This window comes from Aspergillus caelatus (genome assembly GCF_009193585.1).
Source record: "Aspergillus caelatus strain CBS 763.97 unplaced genomic scaffold BDV27scaffold_33, whole genome shotgun sequence".
Classification (NCBI taxonomy): Eukaryota; Fungi; Ascomycota; class Eurotiomycetes; order Eurotiales; family Aspergillaceae; genus Aspergillus; species Aspergillus caelatus.
In genome coordinates this window covers 181,446-197,497 of record NW_022475296.1, presented here as the reverse complement: position 1 = coordinate 197,497, position 16,052 = coordinate 181,446, and the positions used below count along the sequence as shown (strand labels likewise).

General features: G+C 46.6%; 6 protein-coding genes and 1 non-coding gene across 7 annotated transcripts; 5 read left to right on the top strand and 2 right to left on the bottom strand.

Annotated features, from left to right (window-relative positions):
- Positions 1–445: 445 nt before the first annotated feature.
- Positions 446–1,186, bottom strand: BDV27DRAFT_154807 (KR domain-containing protein; the record flags this gene model as incomplete). Its single annotated transcript, XM_032072018.1, has 1 exon — positions 446–1,186. One exon carries the CDS (start codon positions 1,184–1,186, stop codon positions 446–448), a length of 741 nt encoding a protein of 246 aa, XP_031930743.1.
- Positions 1,187–2,096: 910 nt separating this feature from the next.
- Positions 2,097–2,187, top strand: BDV27DRAFT_t54. The gene has a single exon. It is a non-coding gene; the product is annotated as a tRNA-Tyr (tRNA).
- A 769-nt stretch (positions 2,188–2,956) lies between these two features.
- BDV27DRAFT_154806 (class I adenylate-forming enzyme family protein) lies at positions 2,957–4,909 on the top strand (the record flags this gene model as incomplete). The annotated part of the gene is made up of 5 exons (XM_032072017.1): positions 2,957–3,272; positions 3,331–4,091; positions 4,153–4,241; positions 4,307–4,431; positions 4,488–4,909. 5 exons carry the CDS (start codon positions 2,957–2,959, stop codon positions 4,907–4,909), a joined length of 1,713 nt encoding a protein of 570 aa, XP_031930742.1.
- A 2,815-nt stretch (positions 4,910–7,724) lies between these two features.
- Positions 7,725–8,881, top strand: BDV27DRAFT_69006 (uncharacterized protein). Its single transcript, XM_032077313.1, has 3 exons — positions 7,725–7,932; positions 7,988–8,023; positions 8,100–8,881. The coding sequence occupies exons 1-3, from the start codon at positions 7,913–7,915 to the stop codon at positions 8,773–8,775; spliced, it is 732 nt and encodes a 243-aa protein (XP_031930741.1). The 5' UTR covers positions 7,725–7,912; the 3' UTR covers positions 8,776–8,881.
- Positions 8,882–9,940: 1,059 nt separating this feature from the next.
- On the top strand, positions 9,941–10,288 carry BDV27DRAFT_154804 (uncharacterized protein; the record flags this gene model as incomplete). The annotated part of the gene is made up of 3 exons (XM_032072016.1): positions 9,941–10,066; positions 10,122–10,222; positions 10,273–10,288. The coding sequence occupies 3 exons, from the start codon at positions 9,941–9,943 to the stop codon at positions 10,286–10,288; spliced, it is 243 nt and encodes an 80-aa protein (XP_031930740.1).
- Positions 10,289–11,617: 1,329 nt separating this feature from the next.
- Positions 11,618–13,271, top strand: BDV27DRAFT_154803 (Zn(II)2Cys6 transcription factor; the record flags this gene model as incomplete). The annotated part of the gene is made up of 4 exons (XM_032072015.1): positions 11,618–11,677; positions 11,727–12,287; positions 12,348–12,491; positions 12,555–13,271. The coding sequence occupies 4 exons, from the start codon at positions 11,618–11,620 to the stop codon at positions 13,269–13,271; spliced, it is 1,482 nt and encodes a 493-aa protein (XP_031930739.1).
- Positions 13,272–13,447: 176 nt separating this feature from the next.
- Positions 13,448–14,890, bottom strand: BDV27DRAFT_169379 (alpha/beta hydrolase family protein; the record flags this gene model as incomplete). The annotated part of the gene is made up of 2 exons (XM_032075017.1): positions 13,448–14,786; positions 14,843–14,890. The coding sequence occupies 2 exons, from the start codon at positions 14,888–14,890 to the stop codon at positions 13,485–13,487; spliced, it is 1,350 nt and encodes a 449-aa protein (XP_031930738.1). The 3' UTR covers positions 13,448–13,484.
- Positions 14,891–16,052: the final 1,162 nt, after the last annotated feature.

Below are 16,052 nucleotides of genomic sequence, written 5' to 3'. Positions count from 1 at the left end.
TTTTTTTTCTTTCTTTTTGTTTTTCAACATATTAACAGGCTTGGTAAGGATACGCTGTAGTAGATATAAATCCTTTTATGCCTAGAACATTTAATATACAGACTTGGAACATAAATATATATATTGAGGCTTGTTATGTCTAATGTAAAAGGCTCTGGGCGTACTCGATTTATTGATCCGGTTATTCCATTGTAGAAATATATAACTCCAAAGTGGCTGTAGAATGCGCCTATTCCAGATGACGGGCAACGAATGTGCAGACAGAATGAGGAAGGAGATAAGGGTGAGAGCTTGAGTATTCTGCTGCTGCTGCCACATGGCCGCATCATGCAGATTCGTCCAGTTGGGGAATATGTTTGGCCTTCAACTTCTCTACCACAAGCGTTCCTAATCTTCCCACAGTTCCTGCTTTCGAAATTTCTGGAATAGCCACATCGACGTGAAGTCAGCGCCGGGCCCAATTTCTGATCTCGATAGACATAAGTGAATCAGTTGTGATATTGTGAATCTCCTCATCAGTCATATCCTCGTGCTTGGATATATATGTGGAGATCAAACGTCCAACTTCTCCCCGTATCCTCTTCTCAAATTCGGGATCCTTTAGCGTAGCAGGATTGGCTTCCAATTCGTCCACCAGCTCCTGGAGGCTGTCGGGTTCAGCATTGCTGTCTGATTGTTCAAATGAGTCATAATTGACAATAGCACGCGCACGAGCATCTAATGTCCTCCAGACGGGAAGGTCCTGGACTTGACTGAATGCCTTTGTTGGACAAAGCCCAATACCCAGACCCACAGATTCGGGTCTTTTCTTATTGAATAACTCAGGGCGGGACCGCCGAATCACCAAGTGCAAGGAGTCCATTAGCTCAGACTCCTCGATAAAGCGTATTGATATTGCTCGCATTCTCTGGACAGCATGTGGCGTTTGTTTAAGAATTCCGATACCCTCCACACAGCCAATATCCAGCACTGACGCAGGCATGCCGTTAGTATGACGGTATTGAACAAAGTCATCTAAGAATGTGCTTGCTGTAGCATAGTTTCCTTGCCCTGGGTTGCCGACTTGACCAGACATTGAGCTGAAGACCACAAAAAAGTCCAATGCGGCTTTTTGCAATGCCGAATGTAGGTTCCATGTGCCTGAAACCTTTACCCTATTCGGTACCATCCACTGATCATGGGACATTTCAAGGTACAAATGGTCCTATTCAGTTTGTACACATAGATTAGCGGGTCATAATCCACATGGCGCAACCGATGGATGGATTACACTGAGGGCCAAGGATAGATTGATAACACTGGCGATGGGTCTAGCGCAACCCTCCACTGCCCTTAGGAGTATAAAACAGTTACTGATTGTTTCAGTACCGCCTAGATAAAATACATCACCACACCTGGCTCGTCGGGACCCATCCGATCTCTTCAATCAGCCATCTGATCCACAGTCGATGTGTGTGTTATCCAAAAGGGAATAGACAACAAGCTATGAGATGGACTGCCCATTCATCAGCCCTCCAGTAACGTTCCAGGCGAGTCAACAAAACATGGGGAAAGGCACACACACACACACACACACACACACACACACACACACACACACACAAAAGGCATCCGCATCACCTGTCTTTAGTAACATTAAACAATCATCGCTTGCATCGCATAGCCAAAGGAATGTAAACTTGGCCTGCTCCTTCAAAACGAGACTGGCTTGATTGACAACAGTGTAATTTCTTCTCAGCTGACGAGGGCCCGAAAGCATATGTATTGCCTATTTGGATCTCGTCCTGTCTATCCAGGAGACGGATGTTGTCTTCAAGCTCTTTGAAGTACACCTTTGTGGATAACGGTTCAATGTATGAAATAACAGCTTCGGTTTCTGGAACACTGCATATCGCTAGAAAAGGTGGCGAACCTCTACTACATCCTTTCTTATTCATCACGCTACGGATCCCTCTGAAAAGGGATATCCACTCAGGCATGATTCCAACAATTTCAACCAGAGACGCCCTTTTTTTTAGAACAGAAATGGTGGAAACTCCCGCATGAATAAACTCTTACTTATATAACATAAACAAGCAGCGCCACCATCGCTTAAACCCCTGATGGTCTAGTTGGATATGGCGTCCGGCTGTAATGGCATCTACCAATGTAACCGGAAGGTCGCCGGCTCGATTCCGGCTCGGGGGAGGCGAATTCCTTTTTTTTTTGCTTACCTTTTCGACTTACCTTGCTTAACCTTTCTTGAGATTTTGGGTTGGATATACGAAGATTCTCGCAGTAGATGTAGGCATGCGTTTTGGCTGATCGGACCACGTGCATTTGCCGAGCAGTTAAGGGAGGTCGCTATCTATACATGTAGTAGTTAGTAGGATCCTCACACAGTTATACTAGTACTGATCTCTTCAGTACAGTTGGAGAATTTGAGCAGACAATGACAAGAAGCATTTATGGATACTATATATGTATGGCCTGATGCAAGGTCTTTCATGGAACTACCTATCTATCTACTCGAAGAAGGAGGATTATGGCAGAATCATGTAATTCAGGTTCCCTTGGCTGATACATATGACTTTCTATAACGATTATCTATTGAACCTAGGTAATCTGATGAATTAAGGGAGCTTGGAAATCTTGCTGTTCGATCGATCTGGTGGAATATGGGTCTGGAGATATGCACACTTCAACATATTTTCTGCATGAGACATACAGTAGAATAGATTCGGGTCCTATGAATGGGCTGGTATATGGAAACTTGCGTGGCGATCTATCATTTGCTAGAGCAATGATCATCTACCGCTGATCTTCTTCTGTTCGGGTGATCGTTTCGTAGCGCTCTTAAAAACCTTAAATTCGGGGTTTCCACTCTCTGGTCAAATAAAGATTGCCTTCCTCGTCTTAGATCCGGACTTGGTGCTCCATCCTTCTAAAAATATCGAAGCCGTTATTTACAAAAGAAATGTCTGCCCCTTCTTTTAAGCTCCCCACACAGCCATTCTTCACTGAGCTTTTCCAGTGCTGGCAGGAAACTCCCAAGAAAATCTTAATTCGTGATTTGTCGGGGTCCTGCCCAGAAGCGACGCTGGAAAGGTTCCTGTATGATGTCGTGACCCTTCGGATTCGGCTCTGGGGTATTTTGGATGAGCATGCCAGGCAGGCTCTACGCGATCCCAATGCAGACGATGTATATATTGCGATTCTGGCGACTCCGGGATACGAGTATACAGTGCTTTGCTACAGCATCTACAGTCTTGGGGCGGTGATCGTACCTCTCTGTGCGTCAGGTCCTATCGGTCTCATCCTATAACCGGTCTTGCTAACCAGATACGAAAGCACCTGGGGTTCTTGTAGAAGAGGCCAAGTACTTCCTTGAGCTCTGCAATGCGACACTCCTCGCAGCAGGCATAGCGGATGTCCAACACGCCCAAGCTATATCCGACCAGGTCGGTGTCCAGTGCTTCACGTTTGACCCTATGCAATGCCTCCTGAAAGAGGATCCGACATTCGTCCTGGGGTCAGATGATCCATGTATGTCCATTAGTATGGAGAAAGGGTTCATCCTATTGTACACCTCGGGTACCACGGGCCCACCGAAGGGCGTCCTTCATTCGCGCCGAGGTGCCGTCGCGGGTTTCCGATCTCTGATGAGCCACATGGGCATGTCGCCCCAGGATACATGGCTCTTGCATTCTCCGGTACACTGGATGGGTGGGGTCTGGCAACTTTTCATCACCGTGTCAGCTGGAGCATGCGTGGAGTTTTGTACTAGTGTCTTCAACCCGAATTGGTTGATGGAGCGCTTGTCGGCAGGCGACGTGTCATGCATGGTTATGACCCCGATTCTGCTCGATACAATGGAGGAGAAGCTACATGCGGCTCGGAAAGCATGGCCGTCGTCAAGGCATGAGGCCGTAATGGCTGGTCTTCGCGGGCTTCGCATCTTAGCCACAGGCTCTATGCCTGTCGGCCCAATTCGACGGGCTGTTTGGAAGAATTTCCGTGGGGGGAAGCCAATTGTGGATCTTTACGGGATGACTGAAGAGCTCGCAATGGTCGCCAGGACTTCATGGGAGCCAGATGATGCCACGCCCCTGGTAGGGTTCCTTTAGTCCCGTGGTGAAGAATATGTATGCTGAAGATAGTGTGTCCATGTAGGAGTCCTGTGGGAAGCCATCAGAACTGGTGACGTTGAAGGTGAATGACGACGCGGAGCTTCTTATAAAAAGCCCAGCCCTTTTCACGAAGTAGGTACTATCCACAGGCGTATACCGGGAGAGAATATTGTAATTATAACTCTAACCCGTCGCAGGTACCTATCGCCTAATCCTGAAATAATGAAGGGAGTTTTTGACAGCAACGGCTTCTACAAAACGGGAGATCTCGCGCGGCTGGAAGGAGGCTATTTGTTTATCCACGGTCGCGCATCCCAGGATGGTCAGTCGTCCCGAAATTTTGGATTGGAATAATGCCATTACTGACGAAATCTGTAGTTATTCGCTTCAGTGGATGGAAGATATTTGCCCCGGAAGTCGAGGAGGCGCTCTCCAGCCATCCGTCCGTGTCCCAGGCGATCATTCTGGGTGTCTCTGATCCCCACACCGGACAAAGAGTTGCAGCATTGATCATTCCCAAGACGGACCACGCCACTAGCAACGGATTCGATTTGGCGACCCTCCGAAGATGGCTTTCTCGAGAACGGGGAGTCCTCGAATACAAACTGCCCACGGTTCTGCGTGTGCTTGACCCGACGCAGAAGTATCCAGTGACGTCGAGTGGGAAACCCATCAAGCCACGGATCCGAGAGGAACTGTTTAACGAGGCAGAGCTGATCCATGGCTGCCTCGAGGTGTGGGATCTAGCTGTGAAGGAGCCTGACATGGCTGGGCGGCCATTCAACTGGGCTGGAATCTAACTGTAAAAATGTAGATCATACAAGGGTTAGATTGTATTTACTTATTGGGAACCGCATCCTTTCGGTACCAGTTTACTCCCTCGTCCATGGTACCGGATACCCTGATCTAGTCAATTCCAGGTTTCTGCTCCACATTCTTGACTCGGCTCAGGAAAGCACCTGTGGTGCTGTCGTTGCCTATGTGAATAAGACGAGGCGAAACACACTTGGATTCACCCCCTGGGAGATGAAGAAGCTATGTCAAGTGCTTCCCGCGGCTCCGCAGGGTGACTACCACGGAACGAGCTTGGCAGACGTATTAAATGTCTATATCTCGCTATTTGGCAATGAGGGCGAAAGTTTATGAGAGGAATGAAATGAATACGGTGACTCGCGATGGTTCCCAGGGGGGTTGGGTTGTGGTTGTGTTGAAGAGCGAGTAGCAAGAGGAGGACCCGTCAAGCTTTACTCGTAGCAGAAGTGCGGGAATGGGAAAGAAAACAAATGGCGTCGCATCATCGTTAAGTCTTGTATCGTGAACCCAGAGAGGTTGGACCTCTTTCAGACAAGGAAATGAGGCGTTCGGTTCTCCTGGCCGAAATATAGTATCACTTATCTGTCACGTATGAGCCCCTTGGATTCTACGTGTCTAACACGGAACCTACGATATCGTTTAAAGCTATACATGCAAGGACGAGGTGTGTATTGCTTTGACTACATGGCATACCAGAAGGGATCCGACCTAGCACTCCATTTATCACGAATGAGCCAGTCTCATCAATACCTTGTCCATTGATGCGGGCTCGGGTGCTGTCGTTTGGGTCTGTCTTTCAACAGGGAGAAAGAAGTCAGATTCGCTGTTAGTGGTTCCGTCTGAATTGTCCAAGGTGCAGACACCGACCGGCCCACTGCCCATTGAGGGATTCAAATTGTTTAAAATTCCGTAGATATTGATTGGCGCCATGGTCGGACGAGAATTTCGCCCACACACTTTGCGATCCTCTTTGTGATAGAAAATGACACCTCGGGTGCGGTCAACTTAGGTCTAAAGAGAGCTGCAAGATGTATTCCGGAAGACGGGAATTGCGAGATGCTGTCACAGACCGAAAACCAGCCCCACAACCAGAAATACTCTCGAATCCCTGGAGCAATTGATACTTTAAGGCTTTAAAATCTAGCTAGATATGAATCACCTACTTGAAAGAGAAAAAAAAAAAAAACATAAAAAAATAAGAAGGAAAGGAAAAACATACAACAGGAGGGATTCGCTGGTGATCACCCACCCAACTACTAACCTCCCGGCGTGTGGCTTAAGTACGGCTGAGCGGACGGGAAGCCCTGTTCTCCACACCCTGTGGTCGTATGTGGTAGTCTTTTCTAGGTAGTAAAATATATACTGCACCTATCTTCAAGTTCGTATAGATCAGACTCGTCCTTCGGTTGGCGCGATGCCCATGGTCAATGGATCCTTGCAGTCTCTCGGGTCAGATTGACCCAGCGGCCTAAATCAAGCTAAACCGACAATACATGGGATTTCGATCAATTTTTGACAACTTTTATCTTGTATGAAGAATTTCGTATAGAGAAACAAACAGCTAGTTGAGTGTTCCGTATACCATGGTATCCAGCAATTCTCTATGGAACATGAGATCAACCCCCAAAGCAATAGCTGACAACGTGTAAATTCTTAATATTGAGATTGCTTATGAACGGGATTCCCAGTACTTATTCCGATTAGACAAGCCACCATGATTCGTAGAGAATCTAGTGGCACCTAAGACATAAATCTAATTGGTTAATATATAGTGCGTTGGTGTTAGTCAATGAGGTAATATTTTAGATCGCCGGACTCTCCATCGGTACTCCGGGTGGACAATTCAACCGTGCATAAGGGGAGTTTGGTATTAGACCCTGGTCCGGGTTGAAGGATCTCTTGGAATACGGGAGCGGGTCGGAAGCAGTCCTCCAACCACTTACAGTGCCATATGCCGTAGAGCTTTCGGTGCATGAAAGCTTAGCGTCTTACACTAAACAACATTTTTAATATGCACAGAGGCTGTGCCACATCCCAAAAAAGCAGACTAGATGCTCTTCCTTCCAACCTGCCCTGGGACTACTGCGTCTTCACCTGGAGAAAATTTTCGGCTCGCAAGTATTTCCCTATGTACCGCAAAAAGCCTACGCTAGCTTGGCCAACCCCTAAGTGCGGCGGACTGGATGGGAGGTCTTGTTCTCTAAACCTATGACCATATGTCTCATTCGATTGCAAAACCTACGGGTGATAGAGTGTATAGCTCTGTCCCATTTTATACATGTTGTCTAATTGAACGGACACATGGTCAGGAAATGTGCACCGGGTTTGATACAAGTTGTCCTGGTGTGTCATCAACAGGCCAACATCGTACCATGGTCAGCAACTGCCTGTAGCTTGTCGGGCCGGATCGAATCGGACATGCAAATCAATCGATGTAACGGAGTCCACATTAAATCGGCTCGGGGTACCATGGTGACATGGTCACGATAGTCACCGCTGACGCCCGGAAAGACTCCACAGGGAAGCCCGAGAACAGCCCTCCTTCATGTCTTAAAAAAAAAAATAATAATATATATATATATATATATATAGCTTTGCACGAGGCGTTCTCTAACTGGCTCAAATCGAGTGTCGCCTTGGTCGTGCCCTGATGTTTCAGTGGGAAGGATCCACTAAACAAGGCCGGTAATTCCTTCGCCGATCGCGATGGCATCACTTATGGACCATCACCTGTCTTTCCACCAACTTATGATTCCTTTCCTCTTTCGTGTTCAATCCACTCTTGGGAATGTTGTTCCTGATTGAACTACGGAGCAGGGCGAGGCATGTCAGCACGGAATTTGCCAGAAAACCCCCACCCGACCGCGCCGCATCTTTATTAAAGTTGGACAAATGGGTTCTTTTTCCTGTTATAGCAGCAACAATCCTTCTGCTCCTAGTTCTGTAAGCCTCGGGCGAGGCGATAAAGCGAAATTTTCAGAGAGAAACTGATGAGGGAAAAACTATATAAGTACGCCCATTCCCCAGCCCATGGTTTGATTTCTTGCTCATCTTATCATCAAAAGCTTGCCAGTGCAACTCTGTTCTAAGGTATGTCCTGAGTGAGCCATGCTTTGGGATTCTTTTTAAAAGAAGCCTTGCGCTTTGGAACATTAAAGACCGGCTAATGCTAGATAGCCGCGAGTCCTATATCTACGCTCTTTCACACAGGACAGTCGATTGCTGTCCGGCTTATGAGCGCATTTTTATCGATTCTCCTCGTTGTAAATTGGTTAAGTCTGGCATTGGCAACATGCGGATATCTTCCCTTGGATATATACTTGCATGTGTCAGCCTCGGCGCTGGCATTGCTCACTCTAGCGCTATACCGAATGAAGTGAAAGACGAAGTCCCAACCTACTCAATTCGCTCAGTTGACTCAGTCGACTCAACCGACTCAACCGATGCAGCACTGAGGAGGATCGACTTCAAAATAACCAGAGGAGGCCTTGAAGCGGCTCGGGATGTGATTCTAGTAGCATCAGGCGCAACCTCGGCTATTGCGGCCGTGGTGGGTTGGGTCCAGAGGGATAGTTCTGCGAACTCTTGTGCTCCTATTGGAGGAAGTGGGCAATCGGATAAGGGCGAGCAGAAGTATCACTTCAAGTACTGGGTGACCACGACTGGAAAGAACTGTGACACAACCGCTCAGACCAAAACTGTGGCTGCAGCGCTCGATGATGCTTGGGATCAGGTGCATAAATACAAGTACAACTGGGCGTGCATCGATCTCAGTCACGGAGGCACTTGGCATGGGCATCTTGCAGTTGCTACAGTTGGCTCAGGCAAAAATGTTGACACGATGTGTAACTAAAGAGGCGAGTGGTTCTGGTAGTATATCAGTCAGACGCTATTTATGTCGGATCCTGCTTCATATGCGACCTGGGCTATTGCTGCTTTAGTTAACCACGCGCATACTTGATGCCGTGCCACACTGTTCGAGCTTATCTCCAGCCGCGCCTTGCTCAACCTGTCCGCAATGTATGGTGTTCTTTTCTTCTTGCTAGATGGATACATGTTACATATCATGAAAACATACAACGTCTCTCAAGGCGAGAAATCGTCACTTGTATTGCTATGTTCATTTGTTTGATTATGGGTCTATCCGAATTCCTATACTCTGCTTTACCGGGGTGATCGTGGTTTGAGAGCAAACTGTTCGTCCAGATAAAATCGTAAGATAAAACAGAAAAATAAAAAATAAAAAAGCTCGACTCGCGTGATATCTATCAGGATTACTGTCTCCATAGAGGTGTGTAAAGATAGAATCATATAGATTAAATATGCATAGCCAAAGAAAACCAGAGAGGTCATAGGATATCTGTTACAGGAGAATGAACTAGTCTCAGAAGCTTAGCTATGCTACTGTCGTACATCCTAGGGATATTTTTAAGGCTTTCTTTTTTTAACCTTTTCTTTTCTTTTCTTTTCTTATTTCTTTCTTCTTCTCTTTTGGGTGGGGAGTGAGCTGTACATCCGAGTACGCTATTCTTGGAATACTTTATAGATTCATTACTACCAACCAATCCATGTAAATCCGGGACAAAAAATGAGGTTATTTGGAATAATCGTAGCTCTATCGCACGAATTATAGTTCAACAAATGATCTCTATAGCAAAAATTGAATGGACACACGTAAGTTGGCTGAATATCGGCCAGGATTATAGCCAATAAAAACAAACTATTTGTTCAGCGACCCACAAGTTCGCAGATCGACAACCCAATGTTGTCGATCGACAGACAAACATTCACATAACCCTAGAGAATAAATTGCCGATCTCTAGGGAACTATTCACTACTATTGAATTGAATCCACTTTGCTTTATCTCATAAGGCCCCTTGTAGTTGATTCCAGTTCACTAACATACAAAACCCAACAAACATAATAGCATGGTGTCTACTAATAATTATATCGATTTTATTATTACTTAGTTTACCATGATATTCTTTATCTGCTGTATTATATTCCTTTAGTCAAAATGAAATTCCAGCTCCTATTCTCATTTACGTCTCTCCTCACCCTCTGTGAACCAATCCCTAAGACGCGCTCTAGCGATATGGACTCCGCTAGATATGAGACGCGGCTGGCAAAAGCATTACAGGCTGTCAGTATACTAGTAGAGAAGCATCAGTGATCCCACTTTACTAAAATATTTCTAGAGAGATGAAGCACGAAGTGCGTATCACAATGACAGATCGGCCACGAACTTGAAAAAGTTGAGGAGTTATAATACTGATGTCCAGCGACTCCTTGCCACTGGGTAAGTTCTTATATTTACCCTGTGGTTGATGCTTTAGTTAATGATAACAGATTCAACGGCGGTTAATACGATGTTCCACACTTTGACTCTGTATTACCAGCGAAGCGTCTGCGTAGCTGGTTATCCAATAGTTAGGCCTGCACCAGGCAATTTTGTCGCTAGGCCACGCCACTATCTTCATTCCTCGCGGCCCTCAGGAGGGTAGAGCTTCGATGATGCTCGAAATTGAACCGAGACAGAAAAGCATCGATATCTTCCTGATTATACGAGTTTTGTGCGATCAGAAGAACCAGATCGCTCGGAAGTTCATTTTACTGGGGCATGCAAATTGAAGGCTCTAATGGTGTTTGTTTTGAAGACGAGTGTGGTCTCAAAGAGACCAAGTACTGGCATTACGTGGAGGGGAGAATGTCAATGGAGTGGTGGTCACCTGTCCCGATGTTACCCTACTAATTAGTAGTAATCGTGCTGGGTTTCCCGAAGAAATATGTTAACGGGCTTGTAATGATAGAAACAGGAATGCTACATATGCTATCACCTGAATTAATACTCAATCTAGATAATCTCCAATTCTCAACGTATGACGGCAAAAAACTGAACACAGGTGTTTTAGGCGACTATTAGCAGTCATGGAGTTCTAGATCTCAGTAAGATAAGAGTCACCTAGTCAATATGAACCATGCAGTGATTTTATTTTACAGCTACTTGGGTAGAACCTATGCCACGACCTCAGCTATAGATATCTTCTCCTCAAAGATTATGGATTATTCTTGTCGCACATCATACTCACCCGCTAAAGACTAATCCTCTCCCTATGACCCTTTCATTTTGTAATGATAAAGCTCGTCCCGCACTTGTGATTTGACAAGTGTCAAGTTGAGTAATCTTGATTTTCGAAAAGCCATAGGTTAGCATATGTATAACCACTCCATTGCTTGTTTCAAGAGTACCAAACCAATAAATAGTGGTCCATTTCAACCGTCAATCTAAGGCAGAAAAGCAAGGGAAAAGTAAAGGACAAAGTCAACTTCCATTAATTAAATAGGAATCTAAGCAGCTGCGAGTAATCTTGCAAATAAAAATTACTAGGTGTTCATAAGCATAGTTATCGATCTTGGTGTAGATCCTCGGACCGCCCCCGGAGCCATATACAAAGACCGGATATGTTGTTGTATTAACTTACAACTCATTTTACTCTGTGAATGTCTGCCAAGACATCAGCCTTATTTCTATGACATGTCTAAAGAATTATATAGGGCCAGGAATATTACGGGTTATAGTGTGGCGCAGTCTTGGCATGACTACATTTAGACTTCAAACCTCCCCCACGTCGACGAAACTCCTTCTGTTCGCTTACATTCCCCAGGCGATACAGACTAAAACTCCCTTACCAATATGGTCAACACTGGTTTTCCGAGCAAAGCCTGCCACACTTGTCGCCGTCGCCGGGTGAAGGTGGGTCCCCAACTGTTCATGACAATGTCGATCACTAACACTCCGCAAGTGTGACCTTGGACGCCCCGGCTGCTTGCGCTGTAAGAAGTTCGGCTATGAGTGTCCTGGTTATAGAGACCTAAGTAGGCTGGGTGTTAACTTCCGGATTCTAACCCCGGAGTCCTACCCGCGTCAGAAGAGACAGGATTGCGACCGGCAGGTGACGCAGAACTCTGAACAAGATCATGATCGATATTTCCAACACGTCGTAACGAGAGAGCCACGATTAGTAAATTTATATACGCCGACTGAACAATGGGAGGCACATGCTAAGCCTTTTCTTCTCAGCCAATTCACAATAGTAACCTTACAGGGGACTCGTGTGTACGACTCGCTCGACTTTCTGCCGCAGCTACTTGAACGCGCTGGTACCGAATCTACATTGTACAAGGTGTGCGATGCTATTGCCTCCGCCTACTTTGCCAACCGATCATATTCCGATAGTGTTGGATTCGGCCATCGAAAGCTCTATGTCAGGGCCCTACAATCTCTATCAAATGACGTCTCAAACGTTGAGAAGCAAAGCCAAGACACAACGCTGGCGGCAGTGTGGCTGCTGTGCTTGTATGAGGTAGGTTGGTTCGGTTGTTCACACCGTCATTATAGAACTAAGACGTCTTTCTATGTATAGCTCATAGTCGGAGCCCGAGGTCAAGAACCCCGGGGCTGGAGGACGCATGGCGAAGCGTTGATTGGATTATTGCGATTGCGAGGCCAGAACCAATTCCAGACCAGAACAGGTTGTCAACTTTTCCAGCTAGCGTACCAAACAGTTGTATGTTTCCTGGTAGACTGAATGAAGCCCCTTCCCGGTTAATTCTCACGTTCTATGTTATAGCAAATACAGGCGATACGAACAGGCCGGATGCCGCCACCAGAAGCAGTCACCTGGTTGCAGTCAATGCAGACATCTGCCATGGCGAAGAAGCTGCTCTTTCTGCCGGCATTCCTGTACAGTGACTTGGCTTCGCGAATTTACAGCACCATCTGTGATTTAATCGACCAAGGCTCACAAGAAAAGATGCTCGAGAGTATTAACGACATAATCATCGCTTGCAAAACTCTGGAATCGTCAATAGATGCAGTGCTCACTGAATGCCCGGCCTCACAATCACGGCTAGGTCCATCAGACGACCTGGCTACAGGACAAAGTCACGAATGGTTAATGAAGCAGCATGCGGCGAACTATCTCGGTGCATGTCTCTTTCAAGTCTATCAAGGAACGGTAAAGTTGCTTTCCGAGACATTAAAAGCTAATATATCGCCGAAGATTCACGCTGCGCTCCTTTGTCTACATGAGTCCAGCATTGAGCGATTAAAGCACCTGTCAGACCGTATTCTAGTGTCTCTCCCGTTACTTATGCCGGTAAAGATGGCCAGCGTTGACAAACAGGGTCCAAATATTCCAACATGGGGACACGCCTTAAAGCTGCTCTGGCCGCTGGGATTAATTTCATCTTCCGCCAATGTGCATGACAGCCAGCGTGCTGCTGCGAACCTGGGCCTACTTCGAATAGGCTACGAGGCTGGGATTATGCAGGCTGTAGGGGGATAAGATCAAGCGATGATGAAGGAACCTGGAGAAACAATATCGAGCCCAAAAACAACTTCTAAAATTTGTAATTACACAAAAGATTGCATCCAGCGGTAACAAATAACAATTCAGCTTTACCTGTATCAAGAAGCGATGATAATCACAAACAACGAAAGCCGCCATCTTCGCCGAGAAACAAGATTTCCGCAACAAAGTATCCACAGATTGTAGCTATCAAGAGGAACGCGAAGTCGGGTTCTCAAAAACCTCATCCAACCAGTCCAGAGTAGCCATCGCCAGCTGGGGCTCAGCCCCAATAGCACAGTGCTCTCCCGCACCAACATTACTCTTGAAAAGATGATAATAAGCCTTATCACCAAGCATACGCGCCATACTCTCCGGCTGACCAGGCGCAATATGGTCGTCTTGACCCGAAGCAACAAACACCGGACATGTGATGTTGTCCAGCATCGTCTGGTTGATAGCCATTTTACTCATTTTAGTCATCCATTCGAAAGGGCTGCTAGTCTTAAAAGACCATAATCCCTGATCAATGCCCCATTTCTGACTCGTGTCAGTGGTTTGCTTGTATGCTTCCCAGACGATCGCATCGAAGGCCGTCTTGTTCCCACTTTGATACAGTTTTTGTATCGAGGCTGGAAACTGCTGCAAGATTACCTCATGAAGATCAAGCATTCCATCAATTGCCAGGACAGCGGCAAGACGGTGCTCACGGGTGGCTGCCAACGGCGCCAACTGACCACCGAACGAGATTCCTCCCAGCGCGATCCGGTCTATGTCCACGTCGTCACGAGTTCGTAGCCAGTCAACGACGGGAGTGACCACACTCCACCAGTCGGGGATGAACCCAATGTTTGACTCACGACGTACTGTTGGCTGTCCGGGCCCCTCGTAGGTGACGAAGTTCCACCCGCGTGCGAGGATCTCTTTGCCGAGTTGATGGTAGGTATCTTGCTGAGCTCCATCATACCCAGATCCGACCAGGATCGTGGGAAGTCGTTTGCCTTTACCGCTTGTCGCATTGGCGTGTGAGGACTTCGGGGGTGAATAGAAATATAGAGGAATCTTGAACTCGCTCCCTTCAAGCTCCACCTGCACCGGCGGGTCAGGCAGCAGCTTCATGGCGGTGTCATAGTGGTCCAGCACGGAATCCCACAAAGTTTGAATGCGGGGATCGGAGGCATTGCCGTGCAGGAAGAAGTCCGCTGCGCGATAGTATGATGATGCACGGAGGTGCGCCTCACGAGCCGAGACGGGAAACCTCGTGGCATTGACCGACGTCGCCTGGTCGGCGATTTGGTCTGCCAGGTACTTAAACTCTCTATAGAAGCTTTCCATGTCGCCTGGCTTTATTTGGGAGGCTGCGCGAAGGATCTCACCCGTGGCAGCACCCCCGCCATTGGCGAAAGAGAGAAAGGTCTCCAGGACGAAGGCAAACTCAGAGTCACTACTCAGCTGATGGATCACGGATGTGGAATTGGAGATGGTAACATTGGGGATCAGTTGATTTGCTGTCTATTTTTCGTGTCAGTCACTGATATTCCAAGGAAGTATTCAAGGGTGCAATATACCGCTAGGGTGAACAGCGCCCCAATACAGAGTGATGATCGGAATCGCATTGCGATGAAATGGTTTTCAAAGAGGATGCAGGATTTCTAACTTGATTGTGAATGTTTTGATGTTGATATCAGTGGATTTGAAAATAAGGGGAATTCGAGGGCGGAATACCACAGTTTATATATTGCACAAGGTGAGTTAGAACTCCTTTGATTTGGGTGTTCAGTAATAGTTCGCAAGTATATGCGTGGCGCCACTGGGATGTGAGATACGAGGTCTGTTCGCCTGACTCACTTTGCCCATTTTGGCAACCAGTTCGGCTGATGAAGATTCAGATCCTAATTTGTCGATCTAATGACCTCAAAGCCGCCGCCACGGAGCAGACAAGCAACACCGATCGCTGCCACATCGGGTAATCCATTCGAGCCTAGCCTTCTTTAGGAAAGGTGGTGCGGGTTGTAAAAGCTTGGTAAATATTGCTTCGGGCCACTAAACTTCATTCCGTTAGCCATGCGATGGCGAAACTCTGATTGGTTTCTTGTTGACCCACCTTCGGTTGACGCTGACATTCACAGCCCTACTCCGTAGGCGGGGGCCATTTATAGAACCACGACAACAATATGTACAGTAGCGGAGTCCTAATCGTGGCGATGCATCAGACCCCACTCTACCCTGACTATATGATTGGATTCATGGTCTGTCATCAAGAGATTAGGAATTCCAAATGGAAGTGTACAAACGTACATACTCTCCAGTAGTTCGGTGATTCGTGGTCAATCTGCAAGCTCCACTAGACAAGGCTGAAGCAGATAATTGACTCATCCTCATCTCTAGGAAAAGCATATACGTTCATTGTGAATTTCCGTAGCGGTATGCGAAAGGATAGCAGCTGTGACTAGGTGAAAAGTTAAAGTTTATATGTCTCTGAGAGGTGACGCCTGATCCTCTGCCTCATCAAATCGCTTAAATCGCCCGATTTCCCTTATCCCTACGCCTGATCCTTTGCTCGAAGAGATGAGGTAAAATCACCTATATTACTGTATTTTTATTATTCTAGGGAAAATATCAACATATCAATATATCTTCTAACTAAAATCCTAGCTAGCAAGAGATATATAGAAGGCTTGGCTAGCTCCCTAGAATACTACTAATATAATCTACAGCCACGGGATAGAGCCCCTGAATCCTTCAGTTTTAAAAGCCTACATTGTACAAAATAGTCTA